Source organism: Rhincodon typus, chromosome 5, assembly GCF_021869965.1.
Source record: "Rhincodon typus isolate 14 chromosome 5, sRhiTyp1.1, whole genome shotgun sequence".
NCBI classification, from domain to species: domain Eukaryota; kingdom Metazoa; phylum Chordata; class Chondrichthyes; order Orectolobiformes; family Rhincodontidae; genus Rhincodon; species Rhincodon typus.
Window position 1 is genome coordinate 68020700 of NC_063336.1, and position 20332 is coordinate 68041031.

The 20332-nt window shown below is 38.8% G+C and overlaps 1 protein-coding gene across 1 annotated transcript in view; it reads right to left on the reverse strand.

The window, feature by feature from the left end:
• The window catches only part of supt3h (SPT3 homolog, SAGA and STAGA complex component), a 66967-nt gene that overhangs the window by 30477 nt on the left and 16158 nt on the right, over positions 1-20332 (reverse strand). Inside the window, exons 3-4 of the mRNA XM_020534776.2 lie at positions 18564-18697; positions 8038-8113 (exon numbers count right to left, since the gene is read on the reverse strand). Coding sequence (XP_020390365.2) covers positions 8038-8113; positions 18564-18697 — 210 coding nt within the window. The remainder of the gene's footprint in view (positions 1-8037; positions 8114-18563; positions 18698-20332) is intronic.

Genomic DNA, 20332 nt, shown 5'->3' on the forward strand with positions numbered 1-20332 from the left:
AAAACAGAGTTAACGTTTTGGGTCCGGTGACCCTTCCTCAGAACTCCCTTAGAGTCACCGGACCCAAAACGTTAACTCTGTTTTCTCCTTCACAGCTCTGATGAAGAGTCATTTAGACTCAAAACGTCAGCTTGCTGTCTCTCCATGGATGCTGTCTCACCTGCTGTGATTTCCAGCATTTTTCGTTTTCGTCTCTGCAGAGTTGTGCCGTCTTGTCTGTTGTGTGAACGTGTATGTTTGGGATTAAGCAAATATAGTTTAATTATGCAAAGTAACTTAGTTGTCAACCAGTTTTGCCGGCTATTGTACGAATAAGTTGTTTTCATAGCAAATGGACCATTTTGAATGAATTACTGAAGCCTGCTGGACAGGCTTTTATTCTGGGTAATGGTACAAAAGAGAAACAAATGGGCCATGTTGGTGATTAAAGAAAACATTTCTGAAGAAGGGTCCAGACCCGAAACGTCAGCTTTCCTGCTCCTCTGATGCTGCTTGGCCTGCTGTGTTCATCCAGATCTACACCTTTTAAATCAAAGCCTCAAGATTGTACTGGATTGAATACCCAAACAAACTTTACTAACCAAAGTAAGAAAAGTAAAATGGCTCTCAATACTTCTCTTGTACTCTAATTTCCAAACTTAGCATGAGACAATATGAATAAACAAGCTGTCTTTTCTCTAATATTCAAAATCAAGATGAGGAAAGTACAATTCAACAACAAAACGGTGGTCAAACACAGACGACGAAGACAAATCCAATGGATCTGATCAAAACAGAGAGGTAATGGCGTATTGGTCATGTCATTGGACTGGTAATTCAGAATTTCTCGCTAATGTTCTGGGGACATAGATTTGAATCCCACCATGGTAGAGAGTGAAATTTGAATTCAATAAAATCTAGAAGCTTAATAGTGACCATGTAACTATGTCATAAACCCCAACTGAGTCACTAATATCCTTTCGGGAAGGAAATCTCCTGTCCTTATGTGACAACATGTGATTTCAGACCCACAGGTTGACTTTTAACTGCCCTCTAGGCAATAGACAGAAGCCTGCAACGCCTTCATTAATGAACAAGTTAAAAAAAGATCATCCAGCTGATAAAAATCTTTGAAGGTCACAACAGTTTTGTTAATACTCAGATCTTTTTCCAGGGAATTACAGCAGTAGGGTATTTAACACAGTGGTAGGACGAACTCTTCCTTCGTGATGTGATTGACCAACGGCAAGATTTTGATTTCCTGGAGGGTACACACCCTCGGGACAAGTTCTGATATTCAGTGATGAAAGTAAATGGGAGAAAAACTAGTTCAAATTGAATACCAGCGTAGATGTTGATCCTTTCAGTTATTAGAGGTTCAGATCAGAAATTCACAAACCATCTTCCATTAAATTTTTATGGCTCAGGGATTGTTAAGATCAGAATAATAGGCTAGATGCATGACACACTCAGAGCTTCAAAACAACTTCAAGATCATTGAAGCTTCAGACAAGCTGGATACTGTCACACCTACACAAACAGAAGCCAACTGTACGCAACAAACTTTTATAATCGTGAACAGAGAACTTTTCTTGACATGTTCAGAGAAAAACTTAAATCCTCAGTAAAGGCCCAACAAGAAGTCTAACAACTTAAAGTAACTAATTAATGATTAGTTAATTAATAATTAATAATAATTAATAATTAATAACTAATAACTAATTAAGCATCTGCTGCTTGGCCTGCTGTGTTCATCCAGCTCTGCACCTGTTGTCTCTGATATTAATATTGAAAATGGACAAACTGTTGATTTGCATTGACATCAGCAAGCCATGAAAGCAGTGGAAATTTTTCGGCTTACCAGGTCAGATGATTGAACTCATGGAGAGATAGATGGCCTTCACCAAGCTTAAAGCTGAACACAGAAGTGAGCTTGAACAATTCAGAACTCAGTAAGAATTATCACAGTCTAATGACCTCAGTGAGAATACTGAAATAATAATCCAACTATTAGCAATCAAACAGTAAAATCAAGCCTTGCAGGCTGAAAATGAGAAGCTTGCAGAAGACTTGCAAAAATCTTGGACTGAGTCAAGTAATGTTCTCACCACTGTGGCACACAAAAGATGCTTTGACGGAAGAGAAGCCTGTTTGTTTTAGCAATTATCAGAATTCAAGATAATAGTGAATATCTAGCTGAAGACAACACTGCTTCAATTAAAGAAAGACTTCAAAATTAAACACTACAGAGAGAGAACAAGAATCTTTGGTCCCTTATTAATGACATTCCTTCACATAACAGTATAACCATTCGAGTCCTAGAATCTTCTACAATGAATTAGCTTTTCCTTGATTGATATTCACCACTGCTACAGTCAATTTTTGGTGTGCAGCCATCATTTAAAGCTTGTCATTCTATTCTACCAATGTGTTGGCCATCCAAGGAAAGGACAAGAAAGCACATATATTCTACACATCCTCCAACAGAAACAAAAACACTGTTAGAAATTAAAACCTCACGTACACAAGACTTAGTACGGTCCTTAGGGGGGTGGCTGGGATTGACACCAGACAAAGTAGAGTAAAATGTTAAATATTCATGGTTAATTGTTAATGGGAAAAAACAAAAGGGATGCTGTGAAATAACTTGGGGAATAATGCAGAGTAAAGGGAATTGTACCTTTACTCTTGATATAGGCGATGAACATGTGAAATGTGGTCCATGTCATAGTCACATCAGATCAGATGGATCAAGAGTGTATCTGTAAGCCTCCAAGTAAGATGTCCTCTCCTACCATCCTCTACGCAGTTATGTTCATTAAAGTTTGTTACGTTCACTTAAAAACGTAGATCTCACATTATTACGATCTACAATCCTACTCTAAATATCACAAATATAACATTCTCTCTTGAACAGCAAACTGTGTGCATGTTAGCGTTGAGTAAATATAGATCCACCCTGTAAAGCAGATGTGCTAATGTGACTTCTCCTGTCTACCTGGTGGACAGTAAAACCAAAAAGCAAACTAAACTAGTTTTAAAAACAGAATCTTCACTGAGCCACTACCTCTCCTAATTGTTACCAATTGCAATCAGAATCCCATCATTTAGACAGCTGTACTTCAAAAGGATGTAAACAGCTGAGTGACTTTAGCTTTAAATGAGTAAGCGCAGATTAAGCATTTGTTGAATTCCCTAAAGCCATCCACCCATAGCAAAAGAAATATATATTCATCTCTTTTCACTCAATGACAATTTGATTGATTACTGCTCATCACTGATAGCCCAACTAAAGTGGACAGTCTTTAATTCAATCCATCTAAACTATTCATACTTTGAAACATTAAATTAAATTGTCAACTTTTATTTGCTTCATTGTAAATAGTCCTAATATTGCACATCCTTCCTCATAGTTGTTACTTGCCATCACAGATGAATCTATATCGCACAATCTATTGTTTTAGTGTGTTTTTCTACAATGACAGCCCAAATCAGACAGTGTGCCAACTGTGGTGTATCTGCTTACTAAACAAATTTATCACTTTTCTTGCTCTCTATTTATAAAATTCATTATTGCCATTGATTTTTTTTGGCTTTATCTGCCTGCATTACTACTTCATGTTAAAGAAAATTATACTTAAAACCTACAACACACGGTTTATCTACATAAATCAACAAGTGCCAGGAAATGACTATACTCAACAAGATATAATCAAATCATCACCCCTTGACATTCAATGGTTTTTCCCATCAATGAATTGCCCAACTATCAATATCCTTGGGCTTATCACTGTCTAGGAACAGCACTAGTTAAGTACAGTGACTACAAGAGCAGGTAGAGGCTAGGAATCCTGCAGCATGTAAATAAACTCTTGACTCCCCAGGGCCTGTGCACCACTTACAAGGCACAAGTCAGGAGCATGATGAAATACTCCCCACATGCCTCGATAAGTGCAGCTCCAACAACACTCAAGAAGCTGATACCACCCAAGAGAAAGCAAGCTACTGAATTGGCACCACATCCACAAACTTTCATTCCTTCTACCACCAATGCTCAGTAGCAGCAGTATGTACCATCTACCAAATGCACTACATAAAATCACCAAGGCTCCTTGAACAGCGCCTTCCCAACCCACAACCACAACAGATACACAAGAACATCACCACCTATAGTTTATCCTCCAATGCATGCACAGTCTTGATTGGAAATATACCACTGTTCTTTCCACATTGCTGGGTCAAAATTCTACAACGTCCCTCCCTAACAGCATTGTAGGTAGTGCGTCTACCCACCCTAAATGAACTGCAGCAGTTCAAGAAGGCATTTCAACATTACCTTCACAAGGGCAATTAGGAAAGGGCAATATTGCTAGGCATCCAGTGAAGCCCACAGGCCATGAATGAACAGAACAATTTGTAATATGACTGTGGCACTTCAATTCTGAGATGAATCTCACTGCCTTAGAAAACAAACTGCAACAAAATTATTTCATAAATTTGTTAAGGGTCTTTGAAGAGTAATGAAACATGTAATTGGGACATCTTATTTTACAGAACTACAAATATTAATGCTTAATGTAAATGTACCTCATCATCTGTCAATATTCATATGTAAAATTAGCCAAGACTGAAGTCCTTGCCAGTCTGAAGGAACTGTCAATAGAAATAAATAGCTCAGAAAAGACCTAATCTAAAATAGGATGTTTGGCGTAGCTGAGTGATTTCATCTTTATCAGTTCACAATGCAGACTTCACTTTCAAATAAAAAGAAAGTGCCACATTAATAGAGGCTTAATTATTACTTTGTAAATCATCCACACTTGATTTGAGTTTATTTTAAAATGCCTATTGCTATTGTCAACAACATTTGGATAATCTCATATAATGCCAAGATGTTTGCTATCAGCAGCAGCCTTTAATCAAATTCAATATTGTGTCTATTTCACTTAAAATGATCACCTATTACAAGGAGTAAATGTCAGGAATTGGTGATAAATTTGAGAATGAACTGTTAGCTTGTTCGTTGCAACTCATTTGCACCCATTCCATAAATCACTCATCACTGGTGTATCCTTTATATATATTTTGCTGATCATGATCAGCACCACACAATGATATTTTCAGCTCAGAATGAATCCCAGACTATGACTGTGTCAGAGCAGCTGCACTTCAAAGGCAGGAAGGGATAAAGACATTTGGCGGTGTATTACTTTAAAACATAGTCACCAACCATTTAGGATCCTAGGGGGAAAAAACACATTTTTACAGCTCAATAACGAACTCAGTATTGTAAATTACTTCTCAGCATTTGCTGTAGAAAAGAAAAACGTATGAAGCAAAAGCAGATTACTTTGTCCCGAAATGCCCGTGCTGTGCTCTGCATGACGTGTTATTTGAAATGCTGCACCTAATAAACCAGATTTCAAATATTCAAGAACAATTATTCACTCAAATCACATCGAAAATGAGATTGAGATTTTTCAAAACCTTTGAATCTGCAGATTCTGTTTAAATAATGATGTGTTTTTGTCAGTGTTTAGGTCATGTGCAACTTTATCATGACTTCATTTATTTCTTCAGCGTTTGTGACCTTTAACCTAGCTCTTACTCATCTATTAACAACATCTCGAGGTAGTGAGCAAGCATTCAAATTTACAACCTATTATTGTACTAGTTCACAAACACTTTCAGTAACCAAGTTATAAATGTCAATAAGCATTAATTATGTGAACACAGTATTTAGCTTTGGAATGTGAAGCTTTGGCCAAGTTGGCTTGAAATGAACGGACGTCACGGCAGGAAGTTTTAAAGCTAGATGCACTTCGTTAACAAAAGATTCTTTTTGTACTGAAGTTATTTGTGATCAGTCAATTTGCATTAGTTGCCGATGATCCAAAGCTCATACAGTTTCACTGACTGCAAGATGTTAACTCCTTTACTCTTCATTTAATGTACAGAACCAAAATTATCTTTCATGAAATTGTATTATTCATTTCAAATTAGTGTTAAAGATTATTTTACAAAATTAAGTGCTAGTATGGAGCCTTACCCACTCGGAGTGTGTACAGTTAATTCAGGCACAAGGTCCTACCATTAATGTTAATGCTAAGATAATGGCAGGGAGAGTGCACTAAGATTTTCAATAACCATTACTGGCAAAATCTCATTGTATCAGCTCTTAAATTTGGAAAGCTCTTTACTGTCAGAATAAAGCTTTCCAGTGTCAAATTATGAAATTCTGCTCTTTCAGTGACATCATGTGCTATTGCCATATGCCTCGAATCGTACACACCACACTTGTAATCACATCTATGAAATATTTGAATTTGATAATTTTTTGGCACTGAACAAATCTGTCAAAACATAAAAAAAGTTGCAAACTCCATCTTCAATGTCATGATGATTCAATTCATGCCAATGTACCTTCCTGATTACATCATTTATGTAAGATTGAATATTCAACATGTATACATGATTTTGAAGCCCAGGCATAAGATAATACTCCTACACTCCAATCCAAAAAATGCATTGGACAAAGTAAAGCAACAAACTGCGATATAATAAGGCAAAAGATTAAAGCTGCAGAAAGTAGATGTTGTGTACTGCAACTGCCCAGTCTACTTCTAATAATGTTAGCAATTGTACTGTCCTGATCTAGTCCCACGACTTTCAATAGTATGGATTACCCAGTTACGGATTATGGCAAGTTAATAGTTTATTTCCATTAGATTCAGAATAAAAAGATCCAAACGGGTTTCCAGAATAAACAACAAAATTAATGATTGATTATAAAAAAATCTTTTGAGAAAAAATGCAAAGCTGATCAACTGTTTGACATTTATAAATATAAATATTTACCCTTCTCAATAAGCCATTACACAAGTGCACGCACAAACACAGATATGCATATGCCCCAATAAAAGGAAAAGTAAAGAAATTTAGGAAAAGACACTTGTTAAGTTTTGGAGAATAAAAGAATAGATTTTGCAAAATTCCATTAGGGAGTTTGGCATTGTTGTTCATACAGATAGGCGTCACCGCATGGATCTCCTCAGAAGTCACACATTTAGAAGATGTCAGGAGAAAGTCTTCCAGAAGACTTTCAGTGAGTATAGCTGTTTTGTTTTTGCAGCTCTCACACTGGATCTTCAAAAGGATTTCTTAGAAAGGTGTCAGCGTTTGAGTTGGGGATCTTATGTTTTTACAGACTGCACCCCAACTGAACTCAAAACAATTTTAAATATCCACAATTCCTGCAGCCATAAAGTCAGACATGTGATTTACAAAAAGACCAAGCAATTCCACAATCTAGGAGTATTGACTCATTGCCTAACTCAAGACATGGGACACCCTTTTTTTAAACCACTTACTGGATGTCATAAGTACCTTTAGAAAAGCAGGTCCTTAGTACTTCAAATAAATCAATTTTCACAATCTTTTACTCAACAGTCCTCTAAACATATTAGCAAAGGAACAGCCTTCAAAACAAGACAGTGATCTGTCTCTCATCCTATTACCCAGTGTATTTACATAGCAGTAAGCAGCCTCTCAGCCCACTCTAATTGCACAGAAGTAACTAGTCTCCCATTCAATTGTAACTAACTGTAATTTCTCCCATTCCACCTTAATAAACCCAGAATTATGATCAATGTTGCTATACACCAACAATTTCCTTTCTTTAGAACCTTTAATGTAGAAAAATAGAAGATGATTCACAGAGATGTAATCAGAAATAAACCAAAGTCAACTCAAAGGAGAAAAAATTAAGAGGGCTGACAAAAACGTATATACGAAAAAACATTTTTTAAGAGGAACTCCAAGCAGGATAAGGAAATGGAGGGAGTGGTGGAAATTTGTTGGAACTTAGATACAAACTTGTCCTCCTTTAAAGTTCCTCAATCTTGTCAATTTTGCATCTAATGTGAGCAGAAGTGTGTCATTTTAGTAAATGCAACAGCACTAGCATCTTATTAGTTACAATGTAAAAAATGATAGCAGCAGCAGCACTGAAAAATAAATTGACTCAATTTATATTTACCAAGGTTTGACTGCACTCACCAAAGCTCAGCTGGCGGCTTTCACAGTACTCTGCATATTGGGATGAATCCATCATTCGAGTTTGGCGCTCAGCTCTCTGGGACACAAAATAAAATGGCTGCATTACTTTGAAGTTGGATGAAAAATTGTTGCTGAGGCTAAAAACGTTAAAGAATGATAAATTCTTTTCTAAACAATCATTAGAACAAAAATAAAAACGTGCATACTTCTGAAATAACCACATACAGAAAGGTGTGAGTGATTTTAAACTTGTGGCAATGATACATTACGATATTGTTGATTAACGGAATTATCAGTGTAGAATGTAAAATATAGAGAAATATTGTACTTGAAGTTATTAGTTAAAATTTGTGTTCTGTTTCGTAATATTTGATAGTCATTTTACAGAGTAAAAATAACTTAATAAGCAAATGTTTAACACTTTGACAGTGCAAATTATTTAAGAAAGAAGCAACAAAATGTTTGGCAGAATGGGCCTGTAAGAGTGAATGGCCTTACTCCTGCTTCCTTTTCACATGTTCTTAAATAAGGTTATGAGCAAGAGCTGGAAAGTGGGATCAGGGTGGACTGCATTTTCCAGCTGACACTGATACCATGGACTCATATATCTCTTCCAATGACACAATTTTCTTTCAAATAGTTCTATGTTTGGAGGTTGAAAATCTTGCAAAAAAAACAGAAATTCTGGAAATATCCAGTTGTGCAGTCTGCATCTATGGAGACAGAAACAATTAATGCTTCCGATCAATGACCTTTCAACAGAATTTGAAAAGGTTAGACATGTAACAGTTGTAAAGCAAGTGAAGAGCTTGGAACACAAGAAGAGAAAATGACAAAAATATTATCTGTTATAGAGTGAAAGGCAGACAAACAGGATGATGGTGCAAGGTGAACACAGATAACAGTAGGAGAGGTAAAGCAATAGATCTACAGGAGATGTAAATGGGAAAAGCAGAATCATTGTCAGAAACTGCTGTATGAAAATATGATTTTATCATCGGAATTGAATACATAATGCTAAATTGAAAGAAATACAAGTAACTCGTAATTGAGTGTTTAGGTCTTGAATGATGAGAAGGGAAGAGAGACTGCATCTTCTATTAATAAGGACAATTTTCTTTTCCAACTTATTTAGAAATTCAGATGAAAGTCCAAAAGCCATTGTGCTTGGTATCCAGGATACCAGTAATGAATAGCATAGGAGAGAGAGAGAGAGATGAGGTTATACCAGCTAAAAGGAAAAGAGTAGCAGTTGCACATTCTGCACTTTCATGTAAAGGTGCCAAAGGAGGCAGAGGTTGTGCTAGGATTATTGCGGAGTGCTCTAAGATGTGGTGGAGGGAACTGCCCCTTCAACAAGTGGAAGTAAAGGTGGATTTAGTGATAATGTTATACTGCAGGTAGTTGTGGATCATCCACCAAATGTCCAAGATAGGGTGGAAGACATTGTCCAAGAGAAGAGAGGAGGAGATGTCAGAGTTGCTGACTAGCCTCTGCAAGGTAAAGTTCTAGGTCACTAAACAAGAATAGCAGAATCCTTGTGAACAGAAATAATTATAATGTTGTCTCTAGTCCATCCTAACAGAGTATTATAATATCCTATCTTTGTGTCCATTGGGATAATGTGAATGGACAAGCTGTTTTAATCAATGTGGATTTACCATCAACAAAGCAAATATAGGCAACAAGCAAAGACATATAGCTGAATACAACTGCAAATATTGTTTTTTACAGGAGGTTGATGTCCCAATTTGAAAGACTCCCATTAAAAACTGGCTCCAAAGAATGCGAACATGTGTCTTTGCAAAACTTTGAGCTGACTATGCTATTCTTTTTAATAGCAAAAACAGAAGGCAGATGGTCTGAAAGGTGATTGATTGGAAAGGGGAGAGGTGCAACGAGATCTCAGTATCCTTGCACTTTTAGTCACCGAAAGTAAGCGTACAGATGCAGCAGTCAGCGAAGGCAAAAGGTATGTTGGCCTTCATTGTGACAGGATTTAAGTACAGGTCTGAGATGTCTTGCTGCAATTGTACAGGGTCTTGGCGAGGCCACACCTGGAGTATTTAGTCTCCTTATCTGAGGATGGATTTTCTGGCTAAGGAGGCAAAGCAATAAATGTTTGCCAGACTAATTCCCGGGATGGCAGGACTTGTGTATGAAGAGACACTGGATTGGTTAGGACTATATTCACTGGAGTTTAGAAGAATGAGGGGTGGGGGGGTGTGGTGGTATCTTACAGAAACCTGTAAAATTCTACCAAGGCTGGACAAGATAAATGCAGGAAGAATATTTCTGATGACCGGGGATTCAGGCCCAGGGTCACAGTCTACAGATATGGGTTGGCCATTTAGGAAATTTCTCACCCAGAGTGCGATGAGCCTGAAAATCTATGCCACAGAAAGCAGTTGAGGCTAAAACATTGAAAGTTTTCAAGAATTAGCTTTTAGGGATAAAGGTACAGGGAGAAAGTAGGATGAGGTACTCAGTTGGATAATCAGCCAAATGTCACAGAATCACAGAATCCCCGTGATGCCGAGAGAGGACATTTGCATTGACAAAAACATCCCACTCTATCCCCATAAACTCGCATTCATCATGGCCAATCCACCTAAGCAGCACATCTTTGGATTGTGGGAGGAAACTGGAGCACACAGAGGAAACCCATGCAGACATGAGGAAAACGTGCAAACTCCAGTCATCCATGGCTGGAATTGAACACGGATCTGTGGCACTGAGAGGCAACGTGCTAACCACTGAGCTACCATGCTGCCCCACTATTCCTAAAATGTCTACTCCTGCTCCTATTTTCTGTATTTCTGTGCCTATGCATTTGTTTGGGGTGGGAAGTTAATGCACATGCCTTATATTTCACATCCTAACCAAGCACGGGGCTGTCATCATTGTTAAACCTGGCTAGGGACCAGTAACCTTTGTTCAAAGTTATTAAATTAAAAATCCCACTTATTATCTAAAATAATAAAACCACAAGATTGCACATTTTACAACAGAAGAACTTTTAGCATTAGAGTGTCAACAAAAGCACGAAATACCATCTATAATATAGTCTAATATCCAGATTTAACATGAGTTAAACATGAATTAACAGGCAAATTGTGGACAAATATAAACTACAAATTGCACCTTAAATGGCAGATACATCTAAGAGTAATTTTACCATATTACTCAGCAGTTTATTTAAATACTACTCATCTTTATGAATTACAAAGTCTTCCAAACTTTGTCAGTCTTACTAGGAATTTCAGCTCCTCTCCTTCAATCCTTCAGGGATTTAGCCACTGCTTACTCTTCAACAGTCATTCTAACTTATATTGGAGGCCCTCTTGCTTCTTCTGCTTATAATGAATTGACAGGTAGGATTGAGTGTCTTTGGAGCTCCTTGCCACAGAGGGCTCTGCGGGCAGAGTCTTTGCGTATATTTAAGGCTGAGATAGGTAGATTCAGAATCAATACGGGAATCAAGGATTACGGGGAAAGGACAGGAAAGTGGATGTGAGAAATGATAAATTATTCATGATCCCATTGAATGGTGCAAAAAGGCCGACTCCTGTTCCTATTTCTTATGGACTTATAACAATTGCCCAGCTTAGACTCTCCCAATGACTGCTTACTTAATCATTTCACTAGAGACTGTATCCCATGGTTTTTACCAAAGTGCACTCCAAAATCTACAAACAGGCATTCAATTTCCTCAGCTGCACTTCTTCCAACACTGTGAATTTTCTTCTGCTCTGACTATTCTCTTCAGCTGGCTTCTTTGCATACCACACACCAGGTCTCATAGACAGGTTTCTACACCGGAACACCCAAGTCACATGATTAGGTTATTGAGCCACGCTGTCAATCCCGCAGTTGACAATCTTCAGTCAGGATTTAGCTTCCATCCTGAAGCCAGGCCAGCCCCAAAATCACACAGGTTAAAAAAATGTTGTTTTCCTCAAAACATGCATTCTCTTTTAAGGTGGTTTCAGATGGGAATGTCACACATACAGACCGCTTCCTTGCAAGCTATATGACAATTACAAACAAAGGTGGACCAAATCATGACCAAGGAACCTGCACGTGCACACAATATCATCTCCAAGCTCTTACTTGGTCTAGAATAAAATTAAATGCACTGAGAACAACATTCATGTGCCTTTAGGTGGTACTCATAGAACTACTGATGGTCATAATTGTCAATTATGACTATTTTCTATGATAAAATTAGAAAAAAATTACAAACCAGAAGACAGTAAAAAGCTATTGCTAGGAGTCTGGTATCAATACTGACAATTTAGAGAATTATTTAATGTCAATTAAGAATGCTGAAATTACAATAGTAAAACAACTGGATCAGTCACAACTAGAAACTTCAGGTTGCATGCAAAATTCAAAGATTTAACTTGTTAATATTGCCAAGGCTTGTAAAGTTGAAACATCGTAAACTTGTTCACAGACAGGATTTTAAAAAAAATTCTCTGTATCCATTAGCATATAGATGTGTACAATGAATTACAAATTTGGAACTGCTTTGTTTGTTCATACGTGTGATCAGTCTTTACTGAGAATGGTGTGTTCTTGAACATTTTACTCAGTTCCAGTAAAATCTGATAATCCCTATCTGTAATAAGGAGAGAAAGTTTGAAGGTCGGAGTGGCCAATAAAACCCGGCTTTGCAATAATTTGTCAAGATTTTGAAATGTGCACTAAAACTTAATGTTTGATTTTATATTTTTTTTCTCTAGAATCTGTCCCTGTCATCTTCAATCAAACTGATGAAAATGGATCCATGTCTGTGCAACCTTTCACCCCTGTTTCAAAATATCATGTTAATTAACTCCACACTAGATTCCTGTTTTAGAATTAAAATTTAGGTCAATTGAGATGTAAAAAGTCTTCTATAATGAATCAGAATGCATATTAAGAATGAAGTTCTATGTTTATCAGGCATGGCCTGAGATACCCAAATATATTCAGGAATAGGGTAAGTTTAGAATACAATTGCTATCAGCTCATAATAGCAAGATATCAAAGACTGAGAGACACATCTAAATGAAAGGAAGACGGGTAACATGGCAAGTTTTAACATGTCTTATTCATGCTCATTGATCACCAAGACAGAGAGAGAAAACCTGGAAACAGACTCAGAGAGAGAGCGAGAGAATCTGGAGAGAAAGAGAGAGTGAGAGAGCAAGTGAGCAAGAGAATCTAGAGAAACAGAAAGCAAGAGAGAGAACTTGGAAACAGAAAAAGAGAGAGAGACAGAACCTGGAGAAAGAGAGAGCAGAAATAACCTGGACAGAGAGAGAGAGAGAGAGAGAGAGAGAGAGAGAGAATCTGAGAACAGCAGGACCAAACTGAACAGAACAGAACAAACTGGAGACAGGCAGGAACGATCTGGAGAAAGCAGAAACAAACAGAACAAAACAGAAATAAGAGATAGTAAGAACTGCTGATGCTGGAGTCTGAGATAACACTATGTGGAGCTGGAGGTACACAGCAGGCCAGGCAATATCAGAGGAGCAGGAAATCTGACGCTTCGGGTCGGGACCCTTCTTCAGAAATGGGGGAGGTGGAAAGGGGCTCTGAAATAAATGGGGGTGGGGCAGTGATAGATGAGTGCAGGTAGGCAGTGGTGGGGGTTGATCAGTGAGGTGGGAGGAACGGATAGGTGGGAGACAAGACGGAGGAGCCACAACGATGTCACCCGGAAACTGGAGGTGCAGCACCTCATATTCCGCCTTGGGAGCCTACAACTCAATGGTCTCAATGTGGACTTTACTAGCTTCGAAATCTCCCCACCCCCGGCCTCATCCCATGATCAACCCTCCCTCTCATCCCTGCCTCCTTGACCTGTCCGTCTTCTGTCCCACCTATCTGCTCCTCCCACCTCACTGACCAATCCCCACCACTGCCTATCTGCACTCACCTATCACCATCTCACCTACCTTCCCCAGCCCCACCCCTCCTCTATTTATTTCAGAGACCCCTTCCCCCTCCCGTATTTCTGAAGAAGGGTCCCAACCTGAAACGTCAGCTTTCCTGCTCCTTTGATGCTGCCTGGCTGCTGCGTACCTCCGGCTACACATTGTGTTATTTAAAACAGAAATAACCTGGAAAGCAAGAATGATCTGAACACAGCAGTAACAACCTGGAGAGAACAGGTTCAGCATAAAGAAAACAAGAGGCTGGGCAGAGTAGGAATTTGGGCAGAGGAAGCACGTTGGGTATTCTCCAGTCTTCTGGGATCTCACCTGTTGCTGAAGATAAAAAGATCACTGTCAAGGGCCCAGCAATCTCTTTGCTTGCCACCCTCAGTCTCCGGGGATAGATTCCATCAAGCCCTAGGGACGTATCCACCTTAATGATTTTCAAGTCTGCAAACACCTGCTCCTCCTTAATATCAACATGTCCTAGAATATCAACAAACCCTTCCCCTAATCTTGCCACCATCCACTTCCTTCTCCATAGTGAATACTGACACCAAGTACTCATTAAGGACCTCACCCACTTCTTCTGACTCCATTAGTAAATTCCCTCCTTAGTCCTTGAATGGACTCATCCTTTCCCTAGTTACCCTCTTGCTCTCAATACATGTACGAAATATTTTGGAATTCTCCTTAATCCTACTTGCCAAGGACATTTTGTGGCCTCTTTTGGCCCTCCTAATTTCTTGTTTAAGTTTTTATTTGTTTCCGTTATACTCCACAAGGGGCTAATTTTATTTCAGTTTCCCAAACCTTACATATGCTTCCTTTTCCTTTTTGACATAAAGTTTCATTATCTCTGGTCATCCGAGGTTCTTGAATCTTACCATCCTATCTTACATCCTAACAGGGACATGCTTGCCCTAAACTTTGACCAACTGGTCTTGGATTTACCTTCAAACAGCCACCCTCAATCTAATTTCTTCAGTCCCTGCCTAATACTTTTGCAATTTGCCTTCCCCAATTTAGGAGATAGCAAGAACTGCAGATGCTGGAGTCAGAGTCAATATAGTCTGGAGCTGGAGAAACACAACAGGTCAGGCAGCATCAGAGGAGCGGGAAAGTCGATGTTCCGGTTTTAAACCCTTCATCAGGACTGGGGAGGGGAAAGGGAGCTCAGAAATAAATGGGGGGGATGGGGCTGTGGGAAGGTAGGTGGGATGGTGGTAGGTGGATGCAGGTAGGGAGTTGTGGAGATGGGTCATAGGAAGGGTGGGGCAGATAGGTGAGAAAGAAGATGGACAGGTTGTGTCAGGTCAAGGAGGCAGGGATGAGAGAGAGGGTTGGACATGGGATGAGGCCGAGGGGTAGGGAGATTTTGAAACTAGTGAATTCTAGGCTGAGGCCACTGGGTTGTAAGCTCCCAAGGTGGAATATAAGGTGTTATTCCTCCAGTTTATGTGCGGAGTCATTATGACACTGGAGGAGGCCCACGTGAGTGTTACCAAGTGAGTGGGAGGGGGAGTTAAAATGGTTGGCAACTGGAAGGTGCTGTTGATTATAGCGTACAGAGTGCAGATGCTCTGCGAATCGGTCACCAAGTCTAAACTTGGTCTCACCGATGCACAGGTCCCAAACAATCTTTCCAAATCCGACAGGGATTCACCTGTACGTTCTCCAACCTGGTCTACTGTATCCGTTGCTCCCAATGTGGTCCCCTCTCTATCTCACCTGAAACATCTAAACTCTGGAATGTTGAGCTGCCAGACTTGCCTTTCTCTCAACCAGGTTTCTGTTAGCTTGTCTGCTTTACCTGTTACACTTCTTGTGTTAAAATAAATACACTTCAGACACCAGTTCTGTTGTGATAATTAACCTGGCCCTGCCTATTCTTCCTACTATATGTGCTTGATTTAGCTCTTCTCCTCTCTTCAGTCACTACACATGCTGAGCCACTGCTTTGGTTCCCACCTCACTGCCACACTAGTTTAAATTCTCTTGAGTGGCACTAGCAAGGATATGGGTGCAACCTGCCCTTCTCGTACAGGTCCCACCTGTTGTGGAAGAGATCCCAAAGATCCAGATACCTGAAGCCCTCCCTCTTACACCAGCTCTTTAGCCACACATTCATCCATGGAATCTTGCTATTTCTGATCTCACTTGTATTTGGCACAGGCAATAATTCTAAGATTAGACAAGTGTCACAAAACACAGGCATATGTTACTGGAAAGATTAGTGATGCAGTTCATTCAGGAGGCTTAGAGAATTCAGGATTGAAAATTTCAGTTAATGCACTGGATGCTCAATAGGGTTTTCTCAAAAGACAAAGATGAGCTTCATAGGATCTCTCTATCAGTAGGACGTACCCCCAGTTGAACTCCAAACAAAAGCTAAAGCAGAGCCATAAACCCAGGAATGTGCCTTCCAGGAAAGAAGTCTTAGTAATTGGTAGGGCAAATCAGGGCAGGACTTATACACTTAATGGTAAGGTCCTGGGGAGCATTGCCGAATAAAGAAACCTTGGAGGGCAAGTTTATCGTTCCTTGAAAGTGGAACTGCAGGTAGACAGGGTAGTAAAGAAGGCATTTGGTATGCTTGCCTTTATTGGTCAGTGCATTGAGTATAGGAATTGGGAGGTCATGTTGCGGCTGAACAGGACACTTTTGGAATACTGCGTTCAATTCTGGTCTCCCTGCTATTGAAAGGATGTTGTGAAACTTGAAAGGGGTCAGAAAAGATTTACAAGAATGTTGCCAGGGTTGGAAAGTTTGAGGCTGAATGGGTTGGGGCTATTTTCCCTGGAGCGTCAGAGGCTGAGGGATGCCCCTATCGAAGTTTATCAAATCATGAGGAAAATGGATATGGTGAACAGTCAAGATCTTTTTCCCAGGATAGGTGGTCCAAAACTAGACGGCATAGGTTTGAGGTGAGAAGGGAAAGATTTAAAAGGTACATAAGGGGCAACTGTTTCATACAGAGGGTAGTGAGTGTATGGAATGATCTGCCAGAGGGAATGGTGAAAGCTGGTACAATTATAACATTTAAAAGGTAGCTGAATAGATATATGAATAGGAAGGATTTAGAGGGATATAGGCTAAATGCAGGAAAATGGGACTAGATTAATTTAGGATATCTGGTCGGCATGGACAAGTTGGACTGAAGGGTCTGTTTCTGTGCTGTACATCTCTATGACTCTAAATACCACCATTGCTGAATAATATTCAGGGATTTAAAAGTAACTTATGGGATCTGAATGAACTAGCAAGCAGCTATGTAAATCCATAACAAATTAGACTGAAAGATTGTGGAATTAACAGCGCAAAGGCAGAGGAGGAAATATAAAGCAGAAAATCCTGGAACTCCTTCCCTAACAGTGCTCTGGGTGTGTCTACACCACAGGAATGGCAATGACTCAAGAAAGTGCTCATCACCTTTTCAAAACGCAATTAAGCATGGGCAATAAATATAGGTCTTACCAGTGAAGGTTACGTTTAAAAACTGAATATACACATAAAAAAATGACCTGATAGATACATTTGTGAGGAAACAGACCTTGGGAAGTAGAGGGAAGGTACAAAGAAAAATAGCAAAATAGAGAAATTTAAATATAGCTTATGAACATAGGGGTTAAAAAGTGTTCAAAATTTCCCTACTATTCTAAGTTGGAGGAGTGGAAGAGAATGTTCAATAAAATATTAAAAGGACATAAACTGCGCTCTGCCATGTGGGGTTGAAGAAGCAAAGAGAAGTTACAGAAGGCTAAAGAGAGACCTATGCAATTGCCACAAATCGGAACGACGTACACACAACTTGCTAAATGCTGGTCCCCTGGCTACTCACACCTGCAGGTCTCCTTTCATGATTGGCCATGTTTTCATATTATGACACAAACCCCTGAAGTATGGCAAGATAAACGTGCAAGTTGATGATCAAAGTTGTATTGTTTGATATGATTCACATTAAGAGCATGGAATACAACACACAATGATTTTCAAACTCAAAGCACTCAAAATTTAAGAATATGACAGAAGCTTTTGATTCCTGCCACCTGAATAAACTAGTTCATAACGTTCTCAGGGCATATTTTCTAAACGTAGAAGAAGTTTATATCCTCTGATTAAAAATAAACCTTATCCGCAATTTCCATAGCCACAAGTTTTGAAATAATGATCAATGGCCGCGCCAGGGAAACTCCAACTCCTACTTTCAAGGACATTCATATACAGAAAACACGGTTGGATATTTATTTTCTCATCATCCTCAAGGTCAAGCAACAGATTGACCCCCAAGATGTCAGCAAAGTAATTTCATCTGTGAACGCAGTTTCAACTTCAGAAAATTTTCATTAAGGTGCAGACCTACTGGAAGCTCAGTGCAAAATATTATGTGGTTTGAAAAATTCAGTGTGAAAGCAAAATACCAGGGAAAACACATGGTTAGTCCAATTCACAGTGTAATCATTTTACTCTGATAAAATGTCAAGAAAGCAGATGTTGGTAAAACCTCAAATTTTCATAACATCAGAATTTATCAATGTGAACAAACTAATTCTGGTACAATGAATCTCTGTGGTCAGCAAAGAATGCTCCACTCACCTCCAGCCGCTCCTGTTTGACTTCATCAGCATCATCTTCCTCAAGCATACCCAGCAGCTCCCCTGTTTGGTCAATGGAGCTGAGGAATTCTTGGTAGAGTTTTTGGCGCTTGTTTATACTGCTGTTGGATTTGTCTATGTGTGGGCGAGAAAAGGAAGGAAGAAAATTTACAAATGTAAATTCCTGTACATCTGTAGCACAGATGAACCTGGGACCTATTTTCACCTGCTATGCAGACTTTAGTACAGCAAAAATATATTTCAGAACAGTTCCCACCCACTTGTTAAAAACAGAAACATCAGTAATGAGAGACTTTCAATGCCACAGAGGGAAATAATTAAAAGTGATAGAAACGCAACAAAAATGCTACTCACAACAACAACTGAAAACAAAATCTTAAACTTTGAACATAAAAATCTCCTGGTTTGATTATATCTTACGCTTGAGATGATGGATGGAAACCTTGTGTAACAGAATAACCTTTTACAATTTCCTACACAATACTGCTAACAGGCATGCTCTTAGTTTGGGTTACATACAAAACAAGACTAACATTCATTTACAAACATAATAATTCAGAAAAATAAATTAGTGAAATTAAAGGTAGTGTTTTGTTTAGGTATTGAACAGAAATATTGGCATAGAAATTCAATACAACTGTGCACAATTTCAATTGCAAAAGCATCCATGTTTAGCGGACAGCCTAAGATTGCAAAGTTTGGGCTAAAAAGTGTACTTTGGTAGAAGCCAAAAAAAAAAGGCATCCCAGATCCATGCCTAGCCAGTTGCTTATGCAAGTATGAGGCCCCCGTTCCAAAAATGGTCTACATTGAATTCAACAGGCACTGGGCCAGTTATATTCCATAAAATATAATCTGCATGTTATTTAACCAGCAGTCCTTAAAAAGAACACTGGAGCCATTACTCAACGTTATCCACATTAATGTGGAGCCAGGCTTAGCACCACTGTGTGAAAGTCAGTGCTGACTGACTCTCCCACACAATCAGTTCTTTCCCCTTTCCAAACAGTATGCCACTCTCCCCTCAATTGTCTCCTCTTCTGATTGTAATGAGAGTTGGATTGAAAAAAAATGGGGCCTCTGGTAAAAGAAGAATGAAATGACTCTTAAGGGGCTGAGGAAATACAAATAATAGAATTTGGGCAGGGACAGATAAGCTCTCAATTAGAATTATACAAGGTTGGCATTTATACTTAAAGAAGTTATGTGAATTAAATAAGCACATATAATAGTGTGTGCAGCTAGCTCAGAAATTACAGAATGCTTCAGACAAAATATAGATTGTTCAACAAAACTTCAACAGAAAACCTCTGAAAATGAATATGATCAGTCAAAGCAAATTACAAATGAAATGAAGTTCACATGTACAAATCTTGAGGGAAACACAGCAAGAAGGTCTACTACAGTGATCATAAGAAACTGCCAAATGCATGTTAAAAAGATTAGATGGATAGATAGAGACTTGAGGGATAAAAAGTTTAACAGTGGAAGCTAAACTAAACGTTTGAAAAAATTATTTCATGACCAGAATAGTAAATGGGCAGAGAAGATTACAAAACTATAAAAGATACAAGCGGATTTGAAACTGAGATAAGTAGAAAATAGTGACATTCTAACTTACCACTTCTATGTATTCACAGGAGAATATTCAATCAACATGCATTCACACTTACAAATGAGGTGTTTTAGAAGATAACAAAGTTTTACACTGTCTCCTTAAAATAAGAGACATGTGATCTGCTGAGATCT